General features: G+C 46.4%; 1 protein-coding gene and 1 long non-coding RNA gene across 3 annotated transcripts; one reads left to right on the forward strand and one right to left on the reverse strand.

Moving 5' to 3' along the window:
- Positions 1-1,620: 1,620 nt before the first annotated feature.
- GGT1 (gamma-glutamyltransferase 1) lies at positions 1,621-13,259 on the reverse strand. Of its 2 annotated transcripts, XM_027780917.2 has the most exons (13): positions 13,000-13,259; positions 12,227-12,354; positions 11,903-11,992; positions 10,686-10,878; positions 9,367-9,524; positions 8,323-8,472; positions 7,669-7,805; positions 6,632-6,819; positions 5,657-5,784; positions 4,694-4,806; positions 3,517-3,630; positions 2,272-2,456; positions 1,621-2,183 (listed from the first exon to the last, which is right to left on the reverse strand). In XM_027780917.2, exons 1-12 carry the CDS (start codon positions 13,257-13,259, stop codon positions 2,313-2,315), a joined length of 1,803 nt encoding a protein of 600 aa, XP_027636718.2. In that variant the 3' UTR covers positions 1,621-2,183; positions 2,272-2,312. The 2 variants fall into 2 exon arrangements, with proteins under 2 accessions (XP_027636718.2, XP_013151238.3); XM_013295784.3 differs by having other exon boundaries at positions 1,621-2,456.
- On the forward strand, positions 7,804-24,753 carry LOC129783839 (uncharacterized). Its single transcript, XR_008745863.1, has 3 exons — positions 7,804-8,075; positions 9,516-10,331; positions 12,005-24,753. It is a non-coding gene; the product is annotated as an uncharacterized LOC129783839 (long non-coding RNA).
- Positions 24,754-27,643: the final 2,890 nt, after the last annotated feature.

A 27,643-nucleotide genomic window follows, 5' to 3' on the forward strand; every position in this document is an offset into this window, starting at 1 on the left:
GGTCATACAGTATGAACTGTGACATCTGCCGATTGACATGCAGCCAGCCTGAATGCAGGGTGAGTAGCAGGATGTGCTATCAAAGCAGGTGGCAGCAGTGCATGCACTAGGTACTGCTCTGTCCAAGGGAGAGAGACATGGATAACTACAGCATGCAGAAGTAGCCATAGCTGTTTGGGTTTTTAAACATAGGATGTAAGAGCAAGCCTTAGCCCAGCTGAGTTTAAACAAAATCAGTCCTCTGTAGTGATACTGCTAAAACAAACAAACAAATCCATTCCTGCAGAGTCAAGAATTCAAATGCATTTATAAGAACAGTTTTCAACAGAAGTGTTTTTAGCCATGGCAAAATCTGAGCTTTCCATAAGGGAAGTTTTGTAACATAGCTTATAAATAATAGGGGATTTTTCTGACTATTCAGGAACGTAAGTAACACTGCTGTACCACAAACGGTTAGAAGCAACCCAGCAACAGTTATTCAGACTTGTTTCAGAATCCACATTTATCCAACAGTCGCTTCCCAGAAAAGTTACCTTCCAGTTTCACCACATTTATCCAACAGTCATTTCCCAGAAAACAGTTACCTTCTAGTTTCAGAGCACAAGCTTCTTCTGTTGTAGTTCAGACTTACTACAGTGACTAAGGTTTCAATAAGCTTATTTTCCTGTGGAATTATTTTGTTTATTTCTGAGATCATGCTTGGCCAAGAAAGAGCTCAGCTAATCCTAAGCCCAAAGGGCCAGGTATTTCCAATAAATGGCAGCTGATGCTGTTCCATACACAAACTTGTATCAAAGCTTCCCAAAATGGCTTGCAAACTGAATTGAAACACCAGCCTGCCACTGAGTGGTATCTGCTGGATTACAAGTAGAAAAGTCAAAGTCTCAGTTCAGCTATAAAGGGTACAAGTCGGGCCCCAAAACAATCTCATTCTTAAAGGAACACAATGACTAGGTTATTTACAATCACTGCCTTATTTGCACCTAACACCACATCATCAGTAACAGCTCAGGAAAAAGAAGCACAGAGCACCTCCCAGACAGCTTCTGCTAAAAGCCACTCGGTGGCAGTGATACAAGCAAATGTATACATCAAAGTTGTGACACAGATTTAAGCATGGTCACTTTATTCCTTGAAACTAGACTCTCCTCAATTACAAAAACTACCAGAAAAGAGGGTGCCTGATGCCTAACAATTCAGTATTTCATCTTCTCTTCAATGCATTCCATATTTTAATGTTCTTAGAAACTGTCAGGAAGTTTCTACAAGCCAAAACACCTTCATGCATAGGTACAGGCACTCTTAGCTGTTCTGTATCAAATACGGATTTCTGAGAGGTCATTGATTGTCTGATTAATGGTAGCTTACCCTCAAACAAGCGTAGCTGCAGCGTGCCCTTTTTTTAGAAGTTTCATTTCCTCAGACTCTGGTATTTCAGGACAGCAGTATGACGTGGTAAAAGGTAAACTGGAGAAAAACAAGTTTGGTTTGGATATTTAACTGTATTTTTTACTCATAGCTTTGTCAGAAGGAGTGAAGAAAAATGACCTCAGGAAAGCTTTCATGTAGACTCTCACCATCCCTTTTCACAGTAGCAACCGTGCAGGCAAGAAAAATTTATGACTCCATATTTATTTATTTTAGTTGTGCTCAGAGTTTTACAGGTAGCATCTTCCCTTTAGACCTTCTCAACAGAAATATAAAAAAAGTTTGAAGCCATTTCCCCACTCATCTCCAACAATCAACTGAAATGAAAAGCAGAAACATCTTTTGTTAAAAGAAAGAGTGGTGAGTTTGTGAAGGCTTATCCCAGTCTAGAGCTGGGCTTCCTGCTATGGCACAGATCTATTAGTTTGTAACTTAGAAAACCCAGTCCCCAGAGTCCTGTAACTCCCATCTACTCCACAGGAAACAAATCTCTTCTCTAGCAGCGACAGGGACATTCCTGGTAGCTGACACTGTGCAGGGGAAACACTTCCTGCAGCTTAAGTGAGCTGGACCTTCTTCGGAAACTCTGGGAACCCAACCTGTCTTCATGGGATGGAGAGGAGGCAGGGAACAAACTCTTCAAGGCAGAACAGACTCTTCAAGTAAGTACTGCACGTCCTGGTAGACATGCCTGTCTTAGCAGACTGCTGTGGCATGAGGCACTTCGGTCATGGCTGTAGAGAACTGTCCCAGCTCTGTCAACAGAACCACAGGTAAATTTGCTCTTTTTCCTGTGAGAAGTCCCTGAGTTGCAGACCTAAAAGATCTTCCCCCCAAACACACCTCAGTGTCACTAGACCACTGAAAAAAGGAGCCGAGCCATGTCAGTAGCCTGCAGGGAAGCCACCTTTCCGGGAATCGGAGGCTGCAGCCCATCCTTCATCTGTCCTGAGAATGGCCTGCACAACCGCACCGCCGCTCACCCGTGTGGTATCGTGTTTTCTCTTCTGTAGTTGTTCTTCTATAGCCTGGAATGCAGAAGTGAATGAGGACAAGAGGAGAAAGAAACTACACACTTGCCGTAGTCTGCGACCTGCATCCTCCATGACCACCCAAGCGTCCAGTGCCTGTACTACATAGGTTTAAAATGACATTATGTGCCTCCTCTCCCCTTTGCTTTCTGGGATACCCTGCTTTTGAAGAGGTGGAATTGAGAAGATGCGACATTTGTGCTGCTCAGTGTGGGCTACCGATACTACTCCTGATCTCAGAGCATTCTGCCTCAGATACTCATATAACAGCAGCCAGAACTGATGGATCCTGTTTGGGAACGGGAGAAAACACAGGACTTGTAGAGAGCAGGGCATCCTCCCCAGTGCAGGCAGGTATCTCAGCTGTTACCTTAGTAAGAAGCTTATTAAAGGAGGATCTTCTGCATAGTTTGAGGAAAACAGCCTTACACAGGAGTGTTTTTCCTAATATAGAGGCATGGGATATGTACAAAGACAGCATGTGCCTCAGGCCTCTGGGAGTGTAATTCCTCAGGGTGAATGAAGCTGCCAGCTCAGGCAGTGGTATGCAGAGTGAGGAAGATCTTGCCATCAGCTGTCAGGCTGACAGTGCTGCACAGAGACTTTTAACTCTGAAAATATTTCCAAGTTTGTTCTTGGGTCCCTCTGCATGTCCTCCCTCGCTAGCTCTGTGCCAGTGCTTTGGGACTCATTAGGAGGTTGCACAACAGGACAAGAGTTTCCTGAGGGTCACTGGATCCAGACTGCTGAATGGTTCAGAACCTAACGTGGTTTTCTATTTTGCAAGTCCTTCAAGCCAAGCAACACTGCAAGAAGATACATTACGCTCAGTTTCAGGTATAGGTCACACTTGAAAGTGCTAGGCTGCAAACCCACGTGACTGAGACTAAAGGTACACTTTGAACAGCTTATTGTGACCCAGTACTTGACCTGTGCCAGCTTTAACACTGCTCACCTAGAAACGTTTGGCAAAGCTTCATGATTTTCCACAAGTGCGTGCCTTCCCAGTGTTAGGAACCCAGCCCATACAAGAAATTCACACCCCCCCCAGACAAACCTCCTCTACTTGCTGCTCAAGCTCTGTGATATTGGGAAACAGCTGATCGTGAATTCTGGGCTCTTCCACTGCTTTCTTCACATCATAGCCAAACCAGATGGAATTGATGATCGTCTGTGAGAAGCAAAAAGCCTTAATGTTAGTCACTTGTCTTCAAAGAGGCCCGACCCTTGTAGCAACATAGGCAGAGACGTCTGAAGGATGTTCACCAGTGCAGATAAAAGGTGGCTCCTGCTGCTTTCAGCAGTTCCTCTCTTGGCTGAGCAAAACGCAGGTACATTGCACCAAGTCAGCTTTTATACGCCTAGAAGGGTTCCCACAGAAAGAGACTGTGAGTTACTAAAGTTAACACAGTAAAAGGATCAGATCCTCAAGCCATTGTAGCTGGATTCACACGCTATGATTAAGCCTGTGCTGGCTTAGACACGCAGCAGTCACCCCAGCAAACACACAGCTATGGCTACCTGCTACTGCACAGCTGGCTTCCTTAAACCTGGCTCATCTCTGCGTGGTTGAATTGCAGGTTGGGTCTGCTGGCAAGTGAAAATAGCCTCAGGATCAAGGGCTCAGAAAGCTGCTTGTAGGGGTTTTTACCAAGACTTCTCCTCTGCCTCAGTAAGAAAGCAAGATCTAGCCTGGGGCTCTGGACTGCTGTGCGCTGGCACAGGGGACAGCTTGCTCCTGCAATCACTTTTGGGCTCGCTGGGCATTTGAGTGGCTGTCACAGCAGCTCACAGAGAGCCTGCCTGTCAGATGGGCCTCACACCGTGCCTGGCCTAAGTCCCTATTTAGCTTCTCTGTGACTCTCATCCAAAGTTCAGGATGTTGGATGGGAGCGGCTCTAAACTCGATAGAGACTAGTTCCATCAAGATCCAAAGAACAGAAGTCAAAGCTAAACTGAAGTCACAACACTTCTAAAAGTGGTAAGAACAACTTGCCAAAGAAAAGACCTGGAATCACTGAAGGAAGTCATTTAATAGCAGAGCCTTTGTAGGTCTGGCAGGAGTTGGCACTGGAGGTCCGGCCCTCAGCAGGTCAGGCAGGAACCTCCCTTTTGGGCCCCTGGCCCACAGCAGGGAGCCACAGCCACGGTCATGTCACAGGTGGAGACTGCAGCCCCTCCCCCACCTTGTCTGGCCCCAGCCTTCTCCCCACTTTGCCCATATCATCACATACCAGTGCTGTTGCTGTAGTTATTTTTGTTCCTCCAGAAGCACCAACCACCATCCTGACCTTTTTCATTTTATCCACCAAGATGGAAGGGCACATAGAGGACATTGGCTGTTTACCTGTTGGGGACACAGATGCAAGAGAGACTCAGCTTTCCACCTCCAGCTTACAAACTGCCAGCTACTGCCCCACGTCTAAACACAGAGTCTCAGTATCCGCCTTCTCGACTCAGCTCACATGTCTCGTTCAGCCCTTGGGGATCCCACTATCCCCTGCACTCATCTTCTTGCTCTTGCAATGCAAAGCTTAACCCTGGTCCTTCATGCAGAGGCTGAAGGTGCCTTCTTCCACAGTCCTGTCTCAGCTGGGGTGATGCAGATGCCTGCAGTACACCATGGGACTTCCCTTCCTGTCCTTCCTCTTCACTGTCCCTCTCCAAATCACAGGGTACAGGAGGGCAGCAGAATCCCAGCCCGCTTTAGCAGCAATGAGACAGGTCTGCAGGAAACAGTAGTGGGGCAGGCAGGTTGCCTGGGTTAGGTACACGAACTGGATCTATCCAAAACTGCCCTACAGCTCCCAAGGCAGCACAGGGAGAAGGCTGGACAGTGCCATCTAACACTCTGCAGTCAGCTCCTGCTGCTGCCTCCCTGTTCAAAGAAATCTTTTGCAGCCCTAAGTAATTTCATCTGATGTGTACTGAGCTCCCTGGGAAAGGATTTCTGGTTGTCGAAAGGAGGTACACACAAGAGCTTTTCTGTAGACAGCCTCTCCTCCTTCAGCATGCACCAGGGCAGCTGGTTGTGTGCTTTTGGCAGGGATGCCAGGTGACTTTCATCCCTGGCCTCTGCAGAAACCCCCAGAGCTGTGCCTGATCACAGGCATGCCGCAGCCCACCTTGCAGACACTACAGCATTAGTATGCAAGATACAGCCAAACGACTGAGTCGGGAAGGTAGTTTACAGCTACCTGGTGCTATGAAATTTGCTGGAGAAGGAGGGATCCCAAATCCATTAATTATGTAAGGTGAGCTGAAGTCATCCATCTCGTCATTAAATATGATTCCACTCATGTTGGATCGCACATCAGAGCCAAAGCTAGAGAAAACAAGTTGGTGCAGACATGTCAAAACCAGAGCAAATCCAGGAGCAGCTTCAGGTGAATTACTGCAATGTGAAACCTGGGATTTGATTGGAGTAACTCTCTACTCCCTCCTGTTGTAAGGGACATTCTGGCACCCCTTGGGGGAAGGAAACAGTTTATGAGTACACAGCTACACAAAGAGGAAAGGCAGCCCAGAGCCCTGCTGTATGGCTCCCCTGCATGGACCCTAAGGGGAAAAACAGCACAGCAGCTAAATACAACTAATTCCCCTTCCAGCCGGGCAGTAATGCACTCCATTCAGGGGCAGAATAGCTCAAAGGCTGGCACATCTGGGAATGAGTCTTGCTCAGACGTGTCAAGCTGGAGACATTTTCTATAGACAAAAAGAACCTGTCAAGCTGGAGACATTTTCTATAGACAAAAAGAACCGTCACCCCCCAGCCTCAGGCCATATGTGCACAACACAACTCTTCCTGACAGCCCTCAAAGCCAAACACCACACTTCCAGGCCAGCTGTATTAGCTCAAATTCCTTCCAGAAGCCTAGAGAATCACAGCCAGCAGCGATACCACTGCTTATGAGAAGATCCGGATGCAGTGAATATTTTCTCGGTGGGAAAACTCAACATGAGAGAGGACACATCTTGCCCTCTGACTCAACCACACAGGCCTTAGCATTAAGAACTGACCTGCAAGCTCAGCAGAAGAAGTGCCTATCAACAGCGCTACTCATCACTACCCCACCAGAGAGACGACAGTTCAGTGATGTTTTATACCAACCACAGAACCACCACTAGGAAGATGGCAAAGGCCTACACGGAAGTAATGTCTGAGCTCATACTATTGGTTGATGGTGCTGGTGGCGGACACAGCACTGCCATCATCAGCCACAATGGAGAGGTGGGATGTACCGGCATTATCTCCAGTGTAATATACTGGCTCATAGTAGTCAACTGGATGGGAGGTGTTGTCTGTGATTTTCCTCCGGAGACCATCCGCAAAGAACTCTGACGTCATGTTTCTGATCGCCTGTCAGAGAAATCCAATGCAGTTACTCAGCAGATTAAGTTTAAGAGACACGTGGTTATGAGGCTAATATCCAATACTTCAGATCACAGAGGAGTGGCAAATCCCAGCAGTGAGGCTACAGTTTTCCAGCAGGGGCTTTCCTCCTCCTTGAAAGATGGACATTGTACCAAAGAGCATTCTAAGCAGTCACAGAAGCAGCTGTTACAATGCACCCCTTTAGAAGGAAGTTTATCAGCAGCCATTACTGTAGATCTATGGAAAGCTGTCCCCAACACTGCTGTAAGGCGTAGGCAAGCAGTGCTACTCTTGCTTCAGAGATGAGAGGAAAGGGATCAGGCTGAGAGGACTAGGCCAAGACAAGCTCTGTACGTTGCAAATTTGTGTCCATCAAGCTGGGCTGGGCTCAGATCCTGCTGCTTTTGCAGATTCACAGAAGTAAAAGGACAAAATGCAAAGTTGGGGAAAGCGGGGTTCCTGCCTCACCCCTTCCCATCCGCTGGTCCATTTACTATAGGCAGGACTGTGGTTACAGAGCCACAAGGATGCTGGGAATGTCATCTAATGAATAAGGCTTCAAACACTATGAAAACAGGGAGGGCTAGCCCTAAATATACTCAAAATGCTCCTGGTGAATTGAGGACTTTGCTTTTGCTTACAGCAGGAAGGTTTCCTCCATTTATATCCCTCACAGCTCAGCCATGAGTCACATAGGACTTCACGTTTTGATTCAGAGTGCCTGTCAACAGCAGGTGGCACAGAGCACCCCTGACAAAGTTTAGTCACCCAAGAACTTTTAAGTCATGATCCAGTCAACCTTGGTTGCAGAAAGAAAAGGCTTTTGCCAGGTACCTCTGTAATGTTGACAAATTTTGGATCTCCCAGTAAAGTCCTCTTGGCATAGGCAAAGCGAAAGGCCTCCACAATGCGGTGGTAAGTCAGGCCTTTCTCCTCCATGGTTCTGATGCTGTCAGCAGAGAAATTATATCCTGGCAACAGAAGACAAATGATTGTGAACGCAAAGGGAAGTACACAGTCAATGGACCACTAATAAACCTGTGTCAAATGATATAACCTTGAGGCCCAGTCTCCACAGAGAGGCAGTCACTGGACCGTCCTAATCTCTGCATGGAAAACACAGGAGCTACAGGAAGAGTAGTTTCGAGCACTGTGGGAATCACCAGCAGGATGTGTACTTGCAGAGATGTTTTCCAAAGGAGCCTGAAGTACAAGTTACTTTCCACCCATGCAGGGATCAGGTAAGTGCCCCAGTCAGAAGCATATTTTTCCTCTCGCTCCTGTATTTCAAGCGGGAAGGTGACATCCCTGAATTTACAGCAGAAGAGGAATGTTCCCGCATCTCTGATCCCTCCTGGGGTCTTACGACTTCTCACCTGCTGCTGGAAGGCTATCGAGGGAGGCCCAGCTCCCAAAACAAAAAAGGCATTGTCTTTGGAGCTCTCCTAGCTCCAGCTGCCTGCAAGGTGCTGCTCAGTGGCATCTCACCTTTCAGTATGTTGAAAATGAGGGCTAGCACTGGGCCGCTTAGGGGGGCACTAGGTGTGTAGAGAGTAAACTCCCCAAGTGTGATCTGTATGGGGTCTTCAATCACTGTTGCATTGTAGTCCTGCAGGTCATCCAATGTCACAATGCCCCCTAGAAAAGAGAAAGAAACTATAGATGTGGGTTTAAGTGATCGCCAGTGGGAAGGGGAGGTAATAGTCCATCACCATGCATCACAGCAAGGACAGGAGGGAACACAGACAAATCTAAAAAGTTGCAAGGTAAAGAAAGCAAAGATGGGTGCACAGGAGATTAATTTATTCCTTGATAGATCCAGCTGAGGCTCAGATAGCCTAAGCTTGAAGTTGGGCTGATTTATGGCAGCCAAAAATCTGGTGATCCATCTTTTTGTTACAAAGGACACCAACAATGTCAGGTAACAAAACGTCCTTAAGAGTCCTGTTTACAGGAGGAGGATGCAGCTTTTGGGTGCAGTTGCTTTCCGCTACCCCACAAGCAAAATAATTTGTGTATTCCATTGCCTTTCTCATCAGAAGGGGGAAGACAGTAATTCACCACCACAAATAGAGCCAGTAATTGACTTACTCATGTGAGGTTCGCTGAAGCAAACCAATGCTAGCTAGTAAGGCTAGAGTACTACCACCATCTAGTGGCACAGAGCGATTACACAAGCTCAGAGTTTACAGGACCACATATGTAATGTTTCAGGTAGAAACGTGCTGGATTCAGGCTCTGTAAACAGCTATATCCACTAAGCTCTATCCAGAAACGCACAGACTTGCTAGACTATATGGCACAGAAATGCACAGTTTATACTATCCATTTCTGACTGAGTTTCAACTGCATCCGTTAAAGCACCAGTGGCTTCTCTTGGGTGTCCTGTTGCCACAGATCTCAGAGGCAGCATTTCAGGCAGCAGGCTTGACCTGCTTCCAAGGCTTCTGCAGGTCACCGGCTCCTCCCTGGATGCTGGGCTGCAGCAGTCAGGTCACTCATGCTGTTTTGGAAAGACGTCCTGTTTCTCACCTACACTGTGGATGTCATCGATGATCTGTTTTGCCAGGCTTCCTGTGTAAAAGGCATCTGCTCCTTCACTGGCTATAGTCTCGTATGTGTTGGCTAGTTTAGGCATCTTGATGATATCACCCTCATGCAGAATTTTCCCTCCTCTGCAGAACACTTCGCTAACAGAGAAAGGAGATTGAGAAGATCAGATCTGAGAGACACGTTCAAAACTATGTGTACCTGTACCAGCTGACATTGTACTTGAGTGTTCACGCTAGAGGCTTCTTGGAGAGAAGAGAACCTGCCTGAGCCATGCCCCAGGGGTCCTGATACCTCACGCTGGGACACAGAAGTGAACAGCGGTTTCTGACCTGGGATTCCACACTGCTCAGGATTTGCTCAGCGAAGCCTGCAGGAGGGAGCGTCGATCTTTCTCACCAAGGCAGGCCACCCTCCCTACCTGCCCAAGGGGCCAACAACTGCCTCAAGATGCCCAGGAGGGGCCTCAGTCCTTGAACTCAAGCAGTTCAGTTCAGAGCACAGACTATGAAGCTATGAGGCTCAAAGCTTCCAGTGAGTCCAGGAGAATGCGTTTCAATCCCTGTTTTTCAGAGCACTTTGAGGTAGACAGTTTCCTCTCTAGCTCCCTCATCATAGGTCATGAATGTGCTGCTGTGGACCTGCCAGATGCAAGTACAGGAGATAGGCCCAGGCTGTACATCCCAATTGGATTGGAAACCAACCTGCAGCTGGCAGAGATTTTAAGGACAAGAGAGGATTAAGCATGATCTCCAGTAGACACTAAGGGTTTGGCTGTAAGAAGAAGAAGCATTTTAAACCCTTCATGTTCACAGTTATTGCCAGAAGTGGATGGTCAGAGGCACTGCTTGAGGAAGGCTGACTGCAGAGTAAGAGATGACCCAAATTCCCGCTGCCTGACAGCAGAAGAGATGTTCAAGGAGACTCTGCAATTGCCCCAAACGCAGGTAAGATTAGCTTGGCGCATTTGCGGCATGAGGAAAAGCTGGGGATTCAGAAAATATGCTGCCATCTGACAGATTTATCCCAGCATGTACTCTAATTCCACCTTTGCTCAGACAAATGGATCTTAAAAGCAGAATTTATCTCCCTTTAAAGGTCAGGACTGAACATTCCTAAAATTGGCCACATGATTTAGCACTTTCATGTAGCTGGAATAATATCAGCAGGTACAATGAGTACAGTCAGTGGAGGGGAGGCACACTCCTCACAGACGCTACATTACACAAACACAGAGACTTTTCAGCCAGGATGCAGTTACCCCAAATTTCTCTGTACAGAACAGCAACTGCTCTACCTACCACAGCGAGGGATTCCTTTCAATTGACTCCTCCTTTGATTTGATGGCTGCTGCAAGGCCTTTCCCAATAGGGAATCCTTCTCTTGCCAACTTGATGCTGGGCAGAAACAGGTCTTTCCATGCCAGTTTGCCATGACGTTTGTGAGCCAGTTCATACCCACGGATTTCTCCTGGAACAGCAATGGACAGTCCTCCTAGAGCAAACGAGGAATGTATTAGTCTTCTACAGCAAGAAAAGAAAGCAATTAATGGAGTAGGAGGTAGAGCAGGCTTCTCTGTCAGCCCTGTTTTCAGGCAGGGATTATGTCCGTGTCTACTATGACCAGCTCAGCTCATGCATATGATGCTAAGAGAATTATTCTGTCTGACATTTATGCCTTCATATTCTGGACTGTTGAAACACCTCTATCCTCTTGCTGGTAACTCAGGTTTTTGGGTCATTTCCCCTCAGTAGGCTCTGTACCACAGAAAAGCTGCTCAGAACACAGAAGCTATCATAGCTGCCCGCAGTTTCCAGTCCTTCGGAGGACACGCTACAGTAAGAGGACGCAGACTGTGTACACACTTAAGCCAAACACTTCATTGTAGCATTGTAACTACAATTGCAATGGGCTGATTACTACATTACACAGTGGTGCAGCAGTTCGCGTCAATCTGTTTTTACTGGCATCTTCCAGAAGTTCAACACACTTCTCCAGCCCCCTCCAATGTGCTGTCCCTCCTTGGTTACAGGAGTTGCCATGAAGAGAACTAGTTAGTATTTCTTTCTGGTTTTCCCTGAAAGGAAATTACTACTACTTCTTCTTTGGAGCCCCTGAACCCTTAGTTAAAGCTACCACAAAAGATATTTAGGGAGGACATTTGAACTGAGAAGAATTAAGTTGATCCACAAATATTTATTCAAAGAGGTTGGAAAGGAAAGATGGCAGATACGGAACAGGTCATACTCAATGCTTTGGATTCACCTGCAATTTCATGAAGTGAAAAGCAGGAAGTGCTGAGGTGACCAACTAGTTTGAAGGACCTTATTTTTAGCTTCCTTCTCAGGATGGAGTTTGCAGATTGTGTACAGTAGAGGACATTTCTAGGTGAGCAACCCTGTAGATATGTAAGAACCTAACCATAAGAAATGCTCTTAATTTAGACATGTCAGTAGCAGCTAATGTCGGAGCTATGTGCCCCCCCACCTCCAAGGCAGCGAAACAGCCTTTTCCATACCTTTCAGAGACAGTTGTGTGTTGTTCCCAAACATGTCCTCTGTTGCTCTTTTTGGAGCCACCTCTCTCGCATTAATGATTTCCACTTTTCCTTTAATGACAGAGCAAAGAAGATGGTGTTTAGCTCTGGACTCAACACACAGGCATGGTCTCTGCTGAAGAAGTCTGACAATGTGAGCCAGTTTCTTGGAAATTATTTTGAGGACAGTGTGTTCCCCCAGCAGCTGTGAGTCAGTCTTTTACCTTCTCTCAGGTAGCATAAATCACCTGCTTTACAGTAACAGCTCTCAAACGGTTCCAGATGTGTGTGGCCCTGGTCCCTTACCTGTGCTGCTGTAGATGGTAAAGAAGAGGCCCCCTCCAATGCCCATGCTGTGAGCATTCATGAGTCCTACGCAAAGCAGAGCTGCAATCGCAGCATCCACTGCTGATCCACCTTGCTGAAGGATGTCCCTGTGCAGCAGAAGAGAAGGCATTGGATGGTGACATGTTACAGTGTCTCAGCTACCTGTGAGCAATGGATTCATCTCATCAGAGCAGCTGTGACAGATTCTCTAATGCACATTTGTCCAGACCCAGACTATAGGTTCCTCAGAAGTAGGAAGTTTTGAGCTTTTGTCACCTTAGAGAACAGATCCTAATGGTCTAGGTGCAGACCAGATCAGCCCTCATTAGAGGCACATCCAAACTAGCCTGAAAACACTGTGATGTATCAAAGCATGCATGGGGACAGGCATCCCTGACACATTCATTACACATGAGAAATGACAACTCTCTGAGGAGCCTGAAATCTGCAGCACTTGCATCCAGAACTGGAGGACAGCTTGATAAATGGTTTTTAACAGGAGCTTGAAAAGCATCTCTTGTTCCCATTGTTCATGCAACTAGGTTCTTTGCCCGCTATGTTGTCTTTGAGCAACTGCAGTAACACTGGTCAGGCAGGGTAAAAGCCCAGGTTTTATTATGGCCCCCTCTTTCTACGGGGAGATTAGAGATTATCTGTGCTGGGCAACGGCCAGGCTTGCACCTGGACATCGGGGAAACAGTCTTGTGCAAGAACCGTCAGAGCTTACAAGTCACAGCACAATTAGCGGGTACCTTCCAATTATCGAGCACTGCCCTGCATCCGTAGCCACAGCTGCCCTCTTGTAAGTGTGTGTGTCCCCCGAGTCAGAGCGCAGCCCGAAGAAAAGTCCCAGGAACAAGGTGAGTCCCAGCAAAGCTGCAGCCAGGACTCCGGCCACCACATAGCGCTGCTTCATCTTCCTGTGGGAAGAGACAGGATTGTCAACCTTGCTGCCTCTGGGGCACATGGGAACTAGGGAGCAGATGATCAGGCACAAGAGCAGTATTTTCATCTCCCTTCTTTCATATCCACTGCTTCCCTCCTCCGAGCCTTGGCAGCCGCCAGCTCTGCACACGGCAGGGCAGTTTGGGAAGGAGTGGCCAGGGGAGGTGCAAGCCCAATTCTGGCCTTGACGGTTACATCGGGGTGATGTCCTGTTTTCAAGTGGAGTATCAAGAGGGGAGGGGATGTTCAAGATGTCCTGCTACTGTTACCTTTCAGTGGCAATATGACAACTGATTGCTCTTTGTGACTTTATGCTCTGAGGATTTTAGATGCTCAGCAAGCATTTAACTTACTGCTGTGTTTGACAGGACAGGGGCCCAATGTCAGACTGGATTTCATCTAGCTGCCAAATGAAGGCAGCAATACCAATCAGAGACTTTTTAGCAGATTCCCCCCCCCAGCACATGCTGTCAGGCCCTTTGCCTATATTTTGTAATGTGATGGAGTCAAGGACGGCATCCCACCCACGCCCTGGAGGCAAGCTGGCTTTGCCAGGTAAGCAGCCATCTCTGTTGACCTCTTCCTCCCTACTTCATAGCCACACAGTGAGTCTGTATATAGGACTTCTTCCCATCTTTCCAGTCCTTGCTTTTTAGCAGGTTTCCACGAGTTCCGAGATGCAGGCAGTGAACAGCTGCCTCCTCCCCTGAAGCTCTCACAGAGGGTCTTTCACATATTTCCTCACTCAGATTCATATCAAGACCTTTTCTATGGGCATTGCCAGTACCATTTCTTTATGCCCCTGCCATCTCTGCACAGAACAAATGATCCAGTAACTCCAAAGCTTTTACCAGCTTCCCCTTTACCCATTACTGCCATCCTATTTGCAGAGATTTCTGCTGCAGTGAGCACCCGGGGGACTCCTGGGAGCCCTTTGCTAACAGTTCTGAAGTGCTACAGGACCAGTAATGAAAAGGCCCCAAACCAGCAACTATCACTTGGGTGAGAACCTGTCTTACAGCAGGTGGTAACCTGATACACCAAAAAAGCAGATTTGTAAGTGAGAAGGGAAATCCAAGGAGCAGAACATAATTGTTGTTAGTCGTGGCTCACATCATCTTCAGAGGAAAATTTTTTAAAAATATTAATATAATCTGCTTTTAAATACCATATCTGTGAAGGAGTCTCTGACCAGAAAGTTATCAACGACCAGTGCAAAATACATCTTAGTCATCAGCAAGCAACCTTGGCCAAAGCTATTTGGCACACCCCAGTGGAGCACCCCCTCCTGTTCAGGGTCCTTGGCCAGAGCACCCTTCCGATCAACTTGCCACTTCTAGAGGGCGACGGCCAGTGCTCATGTCTCCACATTTCCCAGTCCTGCAAACAGCTGCTCTTGGAATGCACAGGGTTACAGTTCATCTGTGACTGAGCATAGGACAGCAAGGAGCTCTTGGGCAAGCATATTCCAGATACATACCAGGATGAGTCAAGATCTACTGAGGGGATGGAGCGTCACTGCCACCTTGTTGGGACTGACAGTTCATGAAATACAGCTTGAACAGCTACTCTTTGACCCATTTCCTTTCCCGTTTACGGGATTGTTCCAGGAAAAAAGACATGAATCCATCACATTGCCTTCAGGTACCAACTTTTCCCTGTGTAGTGCAGCTTTGGGTTTTCACCGTGACTGCTGTACTTGCACAACAGCCAAGATGCCTTTTACCTCACTGAAGCATCCTCAAAGACGAGCCAATCCATGGCACTGTGGGTGAAGAGTGGATCCACCAACCCCCCACCCTCTGTGGATATTCAACAGCCCAAAGCACAGCAGCCAGAGCAGCACTCAGTGCCTTGCAGCAGCACACGCAGGATTAGGGAGCAGTGAGTGTGCCAGCACTGAGCTAACCAGAGGAAACAGGCCAGGCCAGGCAAACCAAAACTTTTCTCAGAGGGAGGAGATTTGCAAGCACTGCCCCCTCAACCTCACCCCCCCATTCCTGTTATTTAAGTTAGGAGATACATATTTGCTATCTAAGCCCTGTATCTGTGAGTCGCAGTCTGAGCACTAAAGATGTCCATCTCCAAGTAAAGCAGCTCAGACCAGGGTGTAAATCTACTGTATGTGCTGTTCTGTAAACAAATGTCAACTGAGGGCAGTAAAAGGTAAATGGATGAAACCTCCTTCCAGGTTCTAGAACTTGATTTACACTCAACTACTTTTAAAAGAGACCAGTGGCATGTTTGCAGAGCAATGACTGCGCAGGGAAACAGAGAAGCCATTATGTCCCCAACAATAGCTCACACACAGCCTCAGAGTTTAAAGACAGTTTTGTTTGTTGGCAGAGAGAGTTCAGCTTCAGCACTGGCAGTCTCCTCCAGGCTTCACAAGAAATGCCATGGGATCTTTTATCTGTGCCCCAGCTAGGCAGAAGGTACTTTGTTTCCTCTGAAGGCTGCTCTATGCCGGCTGTGCCGCAAGCCTGGGGTGTGTTAACCCATAGGCTCCTGGCTGGGGCCATGCAGTTCTGCACAGCCGCTTGCCTCCCTGCTGGGCTCCTGTAAGCATCTGCTGCCCTGTCAGGCAAGTTATTCTGAGAGCAGGAGAGGAGAAGGGGGAAACCTCAGATGGTATTTACTGCTCCCATCTTTCACCTCCTCTCTGGATTTGGGATGACACTCGTGAGCATCTCATAGACCCGTAAGAGCCCCACACGGAGTGCCCAGCTGCCCAGTGAGTTCGCAGGGGTGAGGGTAAGACACACACCACTGGGGGCAGGAGGAAGCACCCAGACTGCTGTGGAGAAGAGACAGATTGCTGGGCTCTGCTCCTGTACTGCACTGTGGTACCACGCTACCCTCTGGGCTGGGCCTCTGGGACCCAAGTGGGGCCAGAAAAAGTGAATGCTCTCCATAACACTGCATCTGCGCAAGCTGTCAGATTGATCCTGCTAAGGAAGCAGCAGATGTACAAGTTGAAGATCTGCAGTTTTCTTTTCCTCAACAGCACAGACAGCAAACTCAGCTGAGGATAATCCTCTCCACCTTAACTGCCAGCTCAACTCCCGTAAGCTCCTTAACCTTTTTCAGGCCTGACCCAAGAGGGAAGCATCGCTTGCACAGTCCTTACTGCCTTCCTAACTGTGGCACTGCAGGAGCCAAATGAATTTTGTTTGCCATAAAGCATTCAGGAGATGGATCAGGAGCCTGCAGATATTCATCCTTTAACCCACCTACCCACACCCGCTCTGTGCCCTGGGTAAACACACTGCAGGAACAGCTGAGTTTTTGCACCAATGGTCTTTCTGAGCCTCACTGCGTCCCCGCTATGATTTATTGTTGGGAGCGAAGGAGCAGCTGCGGGCCACCGCCTGTGCTGGTTCCCAAACTATTGTCTGCTGAGGCTGGCTTGAACCTCCAGATCCCTGCCAAATGCAGGTGTTTGGAAGCTTGGCTAGCACTTCAGTCACGCAGGGCTGCTTGGCAGCAGCAGCAGGTCTCCAGGAGAGAGGGGCTATAAAACCATTAAAAGCAATATGATTATTTCTCACTGTTATAAAGGTCCAACAGCCAGTCCTAGCCATGGAATTTAAAATGTAGCTCAACAGCCTGTTTTAATTTATATTAACAGAGGGGGAGGACCAGCAAGCAGCAGAGTTACGCCTGCACGAGCAACCCCACTGAGCTGTGTTCAGATGTGTCACAGCCTTATTTAAACACACGATATTCACAGCCTTATTTAAACATGACACTGTTTTTTAAATAAAAGGGCCCCAGTGCAACAGGCTAGGTAGTATCAGGCAGGGGATACAGGGTCTGACATCTCTGCCAAGAGGGTTTGGGGTACACTGTAGAGATGAGGTACCTGCCTCAGTCAGGGAAAGCACCAGGAGAACTGAAAGAGGAGAAAGAGGAGAGGTACCAGCCAGAAAGCAGGGGAGCAAGAACAGCAGGATACCAGAGGATGACAAAAGGGTCCAGGTATGGTCAGGCACTGCCTTGTTCTTGAATGAAGTAGTGAAGGAAGCATCCACTGACAACACCTAAAACGTTAACCACAATCTTCAACCCAACAGGCTTCTGCTTTAAATCCCTCTTGCAACAGCTGCATACCTCGGCACCCACTCCTAGGATTTCCGTGTACTCCCATCCCCAGCCCAGGCCATTAGCTTTGAGACATCTGTCCTTCCTTTCCCCAGGCAGCACACAGTACGCAAGGACAGACTGGACATCTGAATCTTGTCACAGGACATGCTCTTCTGATAAAACTCAAAGTCTAATCCATATTAATTATTTAAATATGGCATTGTTATCGATAACAGTTGAAATAATGTTTGCACACTCTACTGTTGTGTAGAGTGAACTGTCAGTGACTTTTGAGTGAGAATGCACGTAAAGCAAACAGCTGCAAGACTGCCACAGGGCCCCCAGGGGTCTAAGCCAACAGAGGCCTCAGAAAAGCAGAACCAGGTTGCCAGCAGAGGCCCAAGGGCTGCTCACACAAATGTCCCGTTACTGATCCAGCGTTATGTGGCAACCTAACAAAGGTGCCTACAACCAATCACACAGGTGGAGCCACCTCTAAAGTATATATAAAACTCTAAGACAGCTACTTACACTAACAGCATACTCCAGAACTGGGTACACCACGTTGATCACTGACATCCTGTCTTGCTACAGCTGTAGGTGCTGTCTGACCCAAGGGCTGTTCCCAGCACCCTGCTGGGGGGCCAGGCCATACGGGAGCTCACCGGGAGCTAGTGTAATGAAGAAAGCAAATTATTGCTTCACCTGTGGGAAGCCCTTGCACTAGGAGTCTGTGCGCACACCCAGTTAGCCAGAAGACAGTTTGAATTTTCAGGTATAACTGTGCTAACCATGCATTCCGCAACTGTCAGTAAGGACGACAGCCAGCAACTTCTGCTTTCATCTGCAAGAATATCAAGGGTCATCAGCCTCTGAGCAGCTAATTAGCTGAGGTTATCTGCTCCAAGAGAACTTGCACTGAGAAAAATTAAGACAAGACCAACACAGAAAGTACACTGGGACTGTCCATGGCTACTTCTGGTGATTTCAGCAGTTCCTTCCACTTCAAAAGGCAGAAATGTTTGCAAGATTTGTTTGCTGGTCTGAGTTAATCATGTTGTACTTTGCTTATGTACCTGTTTTCTAGCAGTTCTGTAAGATTTAGTATGACTCTGGCTAAGTAGGGTCTTTGCCTATGCATTCTAGAGCACATTATGCCTTCTCACATGCCAAATCCAAAGCTTAGGTTGCCCATTCCTCATCAGCAATTCCTTCATTACACAATCTACAGTTCTTAGGTTCTGGAAGGCTAATATATGCCATAATTACCCAAAGGTCAGGGGATAAACACCTTACACAACAAGGATTGTGTAAAGACTACGTAGCTGGAACATCAGACCTGCCTCCTGCCTACCAGGTCAGAGGTCTCCAATTACTATGGGGTCTTTGTATCTCACCGTAAATAATCCCAAAGTAGTGGTAGGGGGTGACCTGGTGCAGGCTGTACATAGCTTTACTCTTGGGGTGAACTGGGACGGCTCAGATGCAGTATTTCTACCCACTAACAGGTCTGTGTTAGCCCAAATGGCAGAAAACTTTGTAACTTTGTGAGTGATACCTTCGTGCCTGCTCTTCTATGGCTTTGTTAGGAGAGACACAAACTTCCCGAGCACTCTCCTTTCGAGAGCAGCCCCACAAGGAAAGGGTTGGTTTCCCCGTGCTATATGTCCTGTACTCGCACACAAAGGTCTGGTTCCATATAAACCTCCCTGCATGCAGCCTTGCCCTGCGGTTATTGCAAGACATGAACTTATTAAGCCATTTAAGATTCTGATCTACAAGTTTATGTGCTAAATACTTTTCCCCTCAGGTCTTTTACTAGGATTTACAGTAGCAGTCACCAGGACGCCTCTGATCAGGACTCTGGTTCTGCAACCAACCACACAGGCAGACAGAATCTCCTATCAGGTACTGGTCTTCATGGTGACTAGCAGGCATTTTTTCCATAACTATTTCTACCTTTTCCACACAATGCCTTTAAACAAGTTATTAACAACACCTCTTGTATCTAAGGAAATCATTCCCAATGCAAGTCTTACCCAGATTTCTGTAGAAAACTGACTCAAATATTTAAGTATCAGCACAAGCAGATATTTTAAGCCTAGTAAATTCCAGGCCACACAATGAGACAAGAGATGTGTTCTGGTATTAAGCTGGAACTTAAAACTAAGAAGTTCTTGTCCTTATCCATCACAATATATTTAAGTTGAAGTCTTACACAGCTTTCATCTGCACCAGCAAGAAGGGAACTAAAGCAGAGTTCAGCAAAGCCACGAAGAAGCCCAAACAGGCTTCCAAATTTGGATCCAGGCACTGCTCCTGCATGGAGCAGGGGGACGAAGCAATCCCTGAAGAAATGCAGTTATTCCATTCAGCTCAGCTACAAGCCTTCCTCACAGCTAGCGCCTGTCCAGCTGGCCTGCACCCTGTGTGACTTGCTGCCTCCCTCCCCTCGGATGCAGGTTACAAGCCTTTAGCACCCTCTTTGGTAAGGCTGGCATGGAGGGCTCATGTGCATATGGATCAATTTTAAGGAGAAAGGCCTCAGTGAAGATCAGTGGTCCCTACTTACTGCTGTGATGGCCAGCCAGACGCTGAAGAGAACTGAGGGAAAAGTCCCTGAATAAAGCAGGCTGTTCCAGCTGGCTTTCAGGTATGCAGTTTACAAAAAGAGCTATTGTAATCGAAATCTGCAACTCCTCCACAGACACTGGGTTTTCTGAAGCCTAATGGCATGTCGTATGCTGTTCAATGTAGAGTAAACTCAGAGTTCCCTGAGAGAGACAATAATTTCCTCTTGAAATTGTTTTTTCCAAAAATACCTTTCATGTTTTCCTGCAGGAATTTTAGTGTCAAATCCAACATTTTTTATTATAAGACACTTCAGCATAAACTTTGAAGTGAAAAAAGGCAGAAAGGGGGAATAAATGCAGAACAGCCCATTTCACATTGTTTTCACAGTATTTTCTAGTTGGGGACCTCCCAGAAAACCAGAACTGACAAACTCAATGTCAAAAATGCAAGTTATTAAAGTTTTATGAACTCATGCGGGACATCACTGTTACATTCCCTCCCAATTTAAAATCAAAATGCTTCATTAAAATAGTTCTATTCTCCCAACTGTTGCAAAAGATGTTTTCAGATGTTCTTCTGCCGTTAGACTAGAAGTTACTAGACCTGAGCTTATTCAGACTGGTTAGTCAGGTTCTATCATTTTCTTTTGGCAAGCTTTCATCTGATACATTAAAAAAAGTCCCAGTGTCCCATATTCTGCTAAATATGAAATCCCATACAGCACTTCCAGGCTGAGGGGACTGGCTTAATGAAGGTAATTTCTAATTCCTCCTTACCTCTCCAGAGTATTTGCAAAGTCCGTCCTGTCTTTTTGCACAGATCTTTATGTACTGATACCCTTTGAATATCCTTTCTCAAGCAGTGAACCCCTTTCTAGGGACAATACATCCTTGTAGCAGTAACTACGTTACTTAAAAGCTCTCTGAAGCGTATCCTACAACCTGATATTTGTACCGCTCTGCTCATGGAGATTAACTCATCGAAACTCATTATGTTTGAATTCACAGTACCAAAGGAATGCATAAGTAATCATTGACTAGGTGAAGAGTCAAGAACCCACATTTTAAAATGCATATTTTAGCATCCACAAATGCTGTATATCACCAGCAGATTCAGTCTGTGTTCTTGGATTGGGTTACCACGTAATGCAAATGTTAGTTTTGCCGCACCTCATCACTAGCTCTTAAATTCTCATTAAGCAACAGTGCAGATATGTGGTCATCTTAAGCAGAAGCGCTCCCATCTCCACATGGTCATGTACCCTCACACCACTCTTGCCTAACCAGCTGGCACCCTTGTGATTCAAGAAGTCTGGGTTTTAAGTGTGTCTGTACCTTGCAGCTTAAACCCAGACACCCTGACAGATTCAGCTGTGTTTACATTTCGTGGGAACAACCTCCTCTTGACCAAGTGTGAGCAAGTGCCTGCAATGTGAGGGCACCCGATCAGCTCATGTACCTTTCCTCAGCAATCATCACAGCTGCACACTACCTTAACGCTGTCATTGGGTTTATTTCCGATTAAAACTCCAGCTGCAATGACAAGATGCAGTGCCTGTTCTGCCACCCCTGCTCCCATAGCAGCACCCTCTGCCTGGAAGGATGGCAAAGCAAGAAGGTAGGGATGAAGAAACCTGCCTTCCATCACTAAACCTCACTGAGGCTTTTAAGCAACAACCCTACACGTCTGCTTGTGCCAATTCTAGAAGCATAGTTGCACCTCAAAGGTAGCAGCTTACCTGCCATTGAACAGTACAGCATAAACCCCAGGAGCAACCCAGACTTGAGGTAACGAGCTGCATTAACTGTCTTTGGACTCTAAGGACTCAGCTACTAAAGCTTTGGCCACTGCTGCTGTCTGTGACTTGCTAGCAACCTTAGACCCACCTTTGAACACCAGAGCTGAATGCCCATCTAGATAGAACACAGCACAGGCAAATCACAGCTTGCCTGAAGCATGGGCACAGCAAGGATACAAGCCTACATGTCCCAAGCCTGATTTTTAGCCAGGAGGCTGTCCTGCAAAAGCAGGATGATGCAAAGTCTGCCTGGATGCCAGTCAGCATGGCTAGGTGCTATCTCTTCACCTACCAGGATCAACCAGGTGGTTAATGTCTCAATTCCAAACCTGCCCAGTCCTTCTGCCCCACTCCAACCTTTGACACACTGGATCTTTACTTACTTGAGAAGGATGGTAGCTATACTACGACTCATTAACAAAATTTGGCCTAGCTCCAAGGGTAAAAGGTTTTGAGAACATGAGCTGTATTTTCTCTGCTTTAAAATACATCTTCTTTTCTGTAATAGCAACAAAATGGAGTTCTGTTTAACATCTACGCTTGGTAAAATCACGCGCCCATCTTTCAAAGAGGACTTTCAGATACTCCTTTCATAGCAGTGCATCAAGAGGGCAGGTCCCTCCAGTCATATTGCTGTAGTCCAAGAGATCTTGAGCAAAAATGGAAGCTTTCTGGAAAGCAGGTACTGGCACAGAAAATATTCTGCAAGCTCGGAAGGATTTGATGTATCTGCTGTTTCTACTGGCCAGTCTGAAGTGCACGTTCAGAGTCCAGGCCATATTCAGTAACACATACCGCTCTCGCTGCATCTCATTTATTGATGTGAGACCCATGATGCTCCACAGAGAAGACTGTGACAGGAGCTGTTCCAAAACAACTATCCTCTGAAAAAGCAGACAGTGTGGAACAGTATTCTGCTCTCTGCCTCAAACGGAACTGCACTTTATCTGTCACACCTTTAATATTAAATGATATTTTATAGGGGAATCTAAGATGCAGTCTACTGAACTGAACCTTTTTCTTAATTTACTAACTCTATAGGTGTGATGGTGCCTGGTTTTATGCTTAATAGCAACTTCAGAACTATAAAACTATGTTCTTGAAGTAGGTCTAGATCAGAAGAGTGTCTCCCTGGCACCACATTTGTCTTGGAGGGTGCAAGGTCACACAGAAAGGCTGCTAGCTCTAAGAAATCCCCATTCTAAATCATAATTATCCAACTGTAACTCTTCACCCCCATTGCTGAAAGGCAAGTTTTAGACCAGTGAGCCACCAGAATTAAGCAAGTTCCTACGTCTTTCTTCAAGGGCAATGTAGTTTCACCTGTGGCACATCCTTACCAGCACAGAGCTGGAACAAGCTGGATGCCCCTCAGCAGATCAGTCTTTCACTTATGTACAAGTAGAGTTGAGGATGGTGTCATTCTCATGATGAGAAAGTTACGAAACCTGAAGTTAGTGCTTCTGATAGGTGAACAGCTTGCCATGTGCAGGCTGTGCTATGCACAACTACCTAATTTCAGTTGTACATAGTCTTTGGGAACTGTCAAGTATCTCTGTCTAAGCAATAGAGAGTCCTGTTACAACTCACCCTTGCGTGTTTCAAGCAGCAAAGCCGCACCTTAAACAGCAATGCCATGTTTAATGCAGGTGCATTGCTGCCTTGTTAATCTCCACATCTCAAGCCATTACAAAGCAAGTGCCTCTTGCAGGGCTTGCCACCTCTTTCTGTCTGTGATGTTCACGGCATGGTCATCTTTAACATTCTCCAAAATTAGCATGCACTATTACACTGAAACATGAGCAACAGACTGAAAACTCCATTTGTTCCTCCTCCTAGAGGAGTGCATCCATCAGCACCTGAAGCAATGCCTTCACAGCTTTTGTAACAGAACTTGCAGATACTATAAAGTATCAGGCAACCTGAAGGCACTTCTGGGCCATTTTTATTTTTGCTTTTCCCTCCCCATCCCCTATTGATTTTTTCCATAGGACTTTCATGAAGCAACAACGACTCACACAACCCAGATCACGCAATCACATCTACTGTTCAGACTCCTCCTTTTCATGGAAGAACATGCAATCCAAGGTCTCCATTTCCTGATGTTTTAATTAATGCATTGTTGGAATAGAAGCTGTTACAAGATGTCCTCATTTTGCAGGTTAGCTATTTTTTCCATGGGGAAGTCTTTCCTCTCTAACAGAGCCATGTTGCAATCCAATGCTACTTGACCATAAGCATCAAAACAGTATCTTGATTGCCCAGTAACAAACACAGAGATCTTAATAAGCATGTGAGGCTTCTTCCACTATATGTTTCCTTGCCGACACCTTGCTCCACTCTTCCGTGCATGGGGCAACCAGTGGAGGTTAAGTACAAGCTGCATGAGCAGCACGCAGTCCTCATTGAAGCTAAACACCACATAAGAAATACCAATACAAAAAAAGAGACCACTGCTAAAAAAGTCCTGGCAAACAAGTCAATGGGGAAGACTCTTAAGAGAAAAGGTACTTTAGGAACTGGAAAAGTTGCCTAGCGTGCAATAGGTCAAATTGACTAAGAGCAGGGATACAACAGCTGACCTGCAGAGCTGAAGCTAAATAAGCAGATGTTTGCCCACAGCCAAAGCACCTCCTTCCCCTCCAGTGAGAGCTGCTTCCACTGCAACGCACCTGCTCAAAGAGGACGAACCACTAAACCCACATGCTCTCATTTTATGAAGTCTGGTTTCCCATAATCATCCACAGGTGCACATTACTCCCTGGGGCAAAGGTAAGCAAAATGAAAGATAACTGGTAAATGGGGAGTTTATTAACCCTTTCTTGCCAGCCACATGGCCCAGTTCTGGTTATATTCATATACCCACATAGGGCTGAAGTAGTTTTACTGGGACAGTGCTGCGGTACGACAGCTGACAAAGCTCCTTGGTGGCCAGAGGCGTTGTTGATTGCTGTGCAGAAGGAACAGTGATGTACCTTTGACAAAGGCCACTGGGATGCATTTAACGGGGAAAAGTTTGGATAAAACCTTCTGATGTTGTACTATTCTGACATCAAGAATTCATGCCGTTGCATATTAATAAAATTGTTATGATCCCAATGGGTTCTGATTCTTGTAAAGTGATTATAATCCTAATGATATTCCAGATGTAGAAGACAGATAAATCTAAAGGAGATGATGATTAAAGAGTGGTATAAAATACTCAAATGGATTATGACAGGTATACTGGTATGTAGATTATATAGCTTAGGTTATAAGAAAGCTCAGTGCAAAAAGCTATTTCCTGAGCTTTCCTTGAAAGGATATTCTACACCTTGTGTCATCTTGTTCTGCCAGATAAAGAGGACACATGCATGAAAGAAGTAACGGTTTACTAGCAGCATCCTGTTTTCCAAGAGGACTTTCTAGATTTTGATAACAAAGGATGTTAACCCTTATTTTCTATTTTCTGGTCAAATGACTTTCTGTAACAACTCTCTGTCAAAGTAAGCATGACAGTAACAAGGACTAATTCATTAAACATTATTTCATTTCAAATCCTATCTGACAATATAAATGCAAACCTTCTGCTCCTCCCTTCCAAAAAAGGTGACTGCCCCCTGTTCAAGGACTGTCATCTTTCATCACTTTTCCTCAATTAATTATCTTTCTGCTACCTAGACTCAGTCTTTACTCATAAATTTTATGTCAGGCTCCACAGTTTCTAAAACCTGCAGCAGTCTGTACCATTATTTAATAGCTTTATGGAGCCCTTTCATCTTTGCAAAGCCTTTCTGCCAGGCCACCAAAGGGACTGTGTTCTTGCAGCTAACAGACCTGCCTTTCCCTGCAGCAGCCAGCAATCAGCTTAGCAATGCAGTCCCACACAGCTTCCCCTCAAACTCACCATCCTGGAATAAAAGAGGGGAGAGAGCTACTGAAGGAAGAGAAGGGAAAAGAAAAGGGAACAACATGGGGGAAAGAAGAAAACCTAAACTGGTGGAAGGGAAAAACAGAGCAAGAGGGAACAAAGGAGGCAGACAGGAAGGAAAAAAAAAAGACTAAAGAGCAGGAAAGCAGGCAGCTAAAGGGGGACAAATAAATGATACCCACTCGGAAGGCTGGAGGCTTTCTTCAGTTTAGCCTGAGTGCTGCAGTTGGACCTATCCTTCACATGCACATTGAAGCTCTTAGATCACAAAAGAAGTCTGAACTTTACTGGTGCTCTGCAGAAGTGTTTATTTAATGTTACTGCCATAGCAGTTAACTATTTTATGGACTGTAGAGCACTGGGGGGACGATGACACACACAACACGACAACAACCCACAAAACCAAACAAAACCCCTAGATTCCAAAATAATAAATAAACTCACGACTGCATTCACTGAAGAGGTTTCCACAGATTTCAGCAGATCTTGGAAAAGTGCTCAGTTTCCAGCTGAAAAAAAAATATGTGTAGCTACCTGCTTTAATTCACCTGCTTTTGCTAGACCAAGAGACTACAGATAGATGAGTGTCTTAATTGCCATGGAGCTGCTTTGAGTAGCTTTATCTCTCCTGGAGTAGCCATGATCTGACTCCTGCTTCTTGTGGACAGCTGGATCAGGAAATGCAGGCCAGGACTGGGACCTTTAGCTGGATGCGAGAGAAGAGCCCTGGTCCCTCAGAGACCATCTTTAAAGTGTTGGGGGAGGCTTCAGCACAAACGAAACAGCCATAAGGGGACTGAGTGGGTTTTCAGTGGGGGATGTTATACCTCTTCCACTAGATAGGTAACCAGAGCTATTAGATTCAGCTTTAGTAATCAGCATGAGATGGAGATACCACAGTGTAAGAAACAGCCAAGAGCAGGAACAGATCTTTGTTTCCCAAGCACACGTAGGAGAGGACCATTATTTCTGTTCTGGTAACATGCACTCGGCCTCCTGGGTGATGTTCTGGTCCTTCACGTGTCTAAATATTCATTTTCCTGGACAGAATCTGTTCCTTCTCCACAAATACAGTTGCCCTTGGTAGTTCCTTGCAACAGAAATGTCTTTACAAAAAACTAAATGTGGCCTGCTTGGTTTTTATTTCAGGACATTTCTTTCTGCCTCACAGGCCAGTTTCCCCACATGTGACTAATCCCCTGACAGGCACTCTGCAGAGTGCTCTCCCTGCTCTGCATCAGGAGCTCTGTTCTCTCCCACAGCATTGCCCTTCCACTCTGCTTTCTGGAAGACACTCCCAGCATCATCCCATTGTCCCTGCAGCTTTTCTGGCTCTGCACCTGCCTCCTGGCCTTCCCCCTTGCTGCCAGGTAAGAAACGTGCCAGTGCTTGACCTCCCATCCCAACACAGTCTGCATTTTCCATTACCACTTAGAAGCACAGAAAGATGTGGAAAGAATAGGTATGCAAGATCTATGGATTTCAGCCCACTACTTAGATCTAGCTTTCTCTGAAGAGGACTACTTACTTACCAGCAGGACAGTGGCTTAAGTAAGAATTTCTCATCTCTAGGACCCCAAGAAATCCGCCTTCCAGTGTCTGTATAGCCCTGAACTCTGACAGTTTTAAGTCTTTCTTCTGCCAGATTGCTAAAGCAGCACTTCTCTTATCAGCATGCCATGTCACTCATACTATATGCAAAACCAGGGTCAAATTGTGAGTCTTATGACCTTACGTACCAACATTTCCATAGAACTTCTCAACCCAATGAGGAGCAAAGACCAGTATCAAGCTGGGTGGTAGGCAGGGTACCTTCAAGGGTTGGATGGGCCATGCAGAGGTGAAATATCTTGCCCAGTGACCTGTCTGCGATCCCAGGTCACTAGACTCCCAGCTCGATCTCAGCCTCTGTCAGAAAACCCAGTTCCTCTTGACACCATCTGTTGACATTTGATGTACTACTGACCCTATCAAGCCACAGTGCTAAGTAGCTCCCCTAAGGGGTGAAAGCACAGCTGTTCAGATTGCCTGGACAGAGACCCTGCTGTCTGTGACGTGGCCTTCATTAACTGAGAGAAGCCAA

Source organism: Falco peregrinus, chromosome 2 (assembly GCF_023634155.1).
Source record: "Falco peregrinus isolate bFalPer1 chromosome 2, bFalPer1.pri, whole genome shotgun sequence".
NCBI lineage: Eukaryota > Metazoa > Chordata > Aves > Falconiformes > Falconidae > Falco > Falco peregrinus.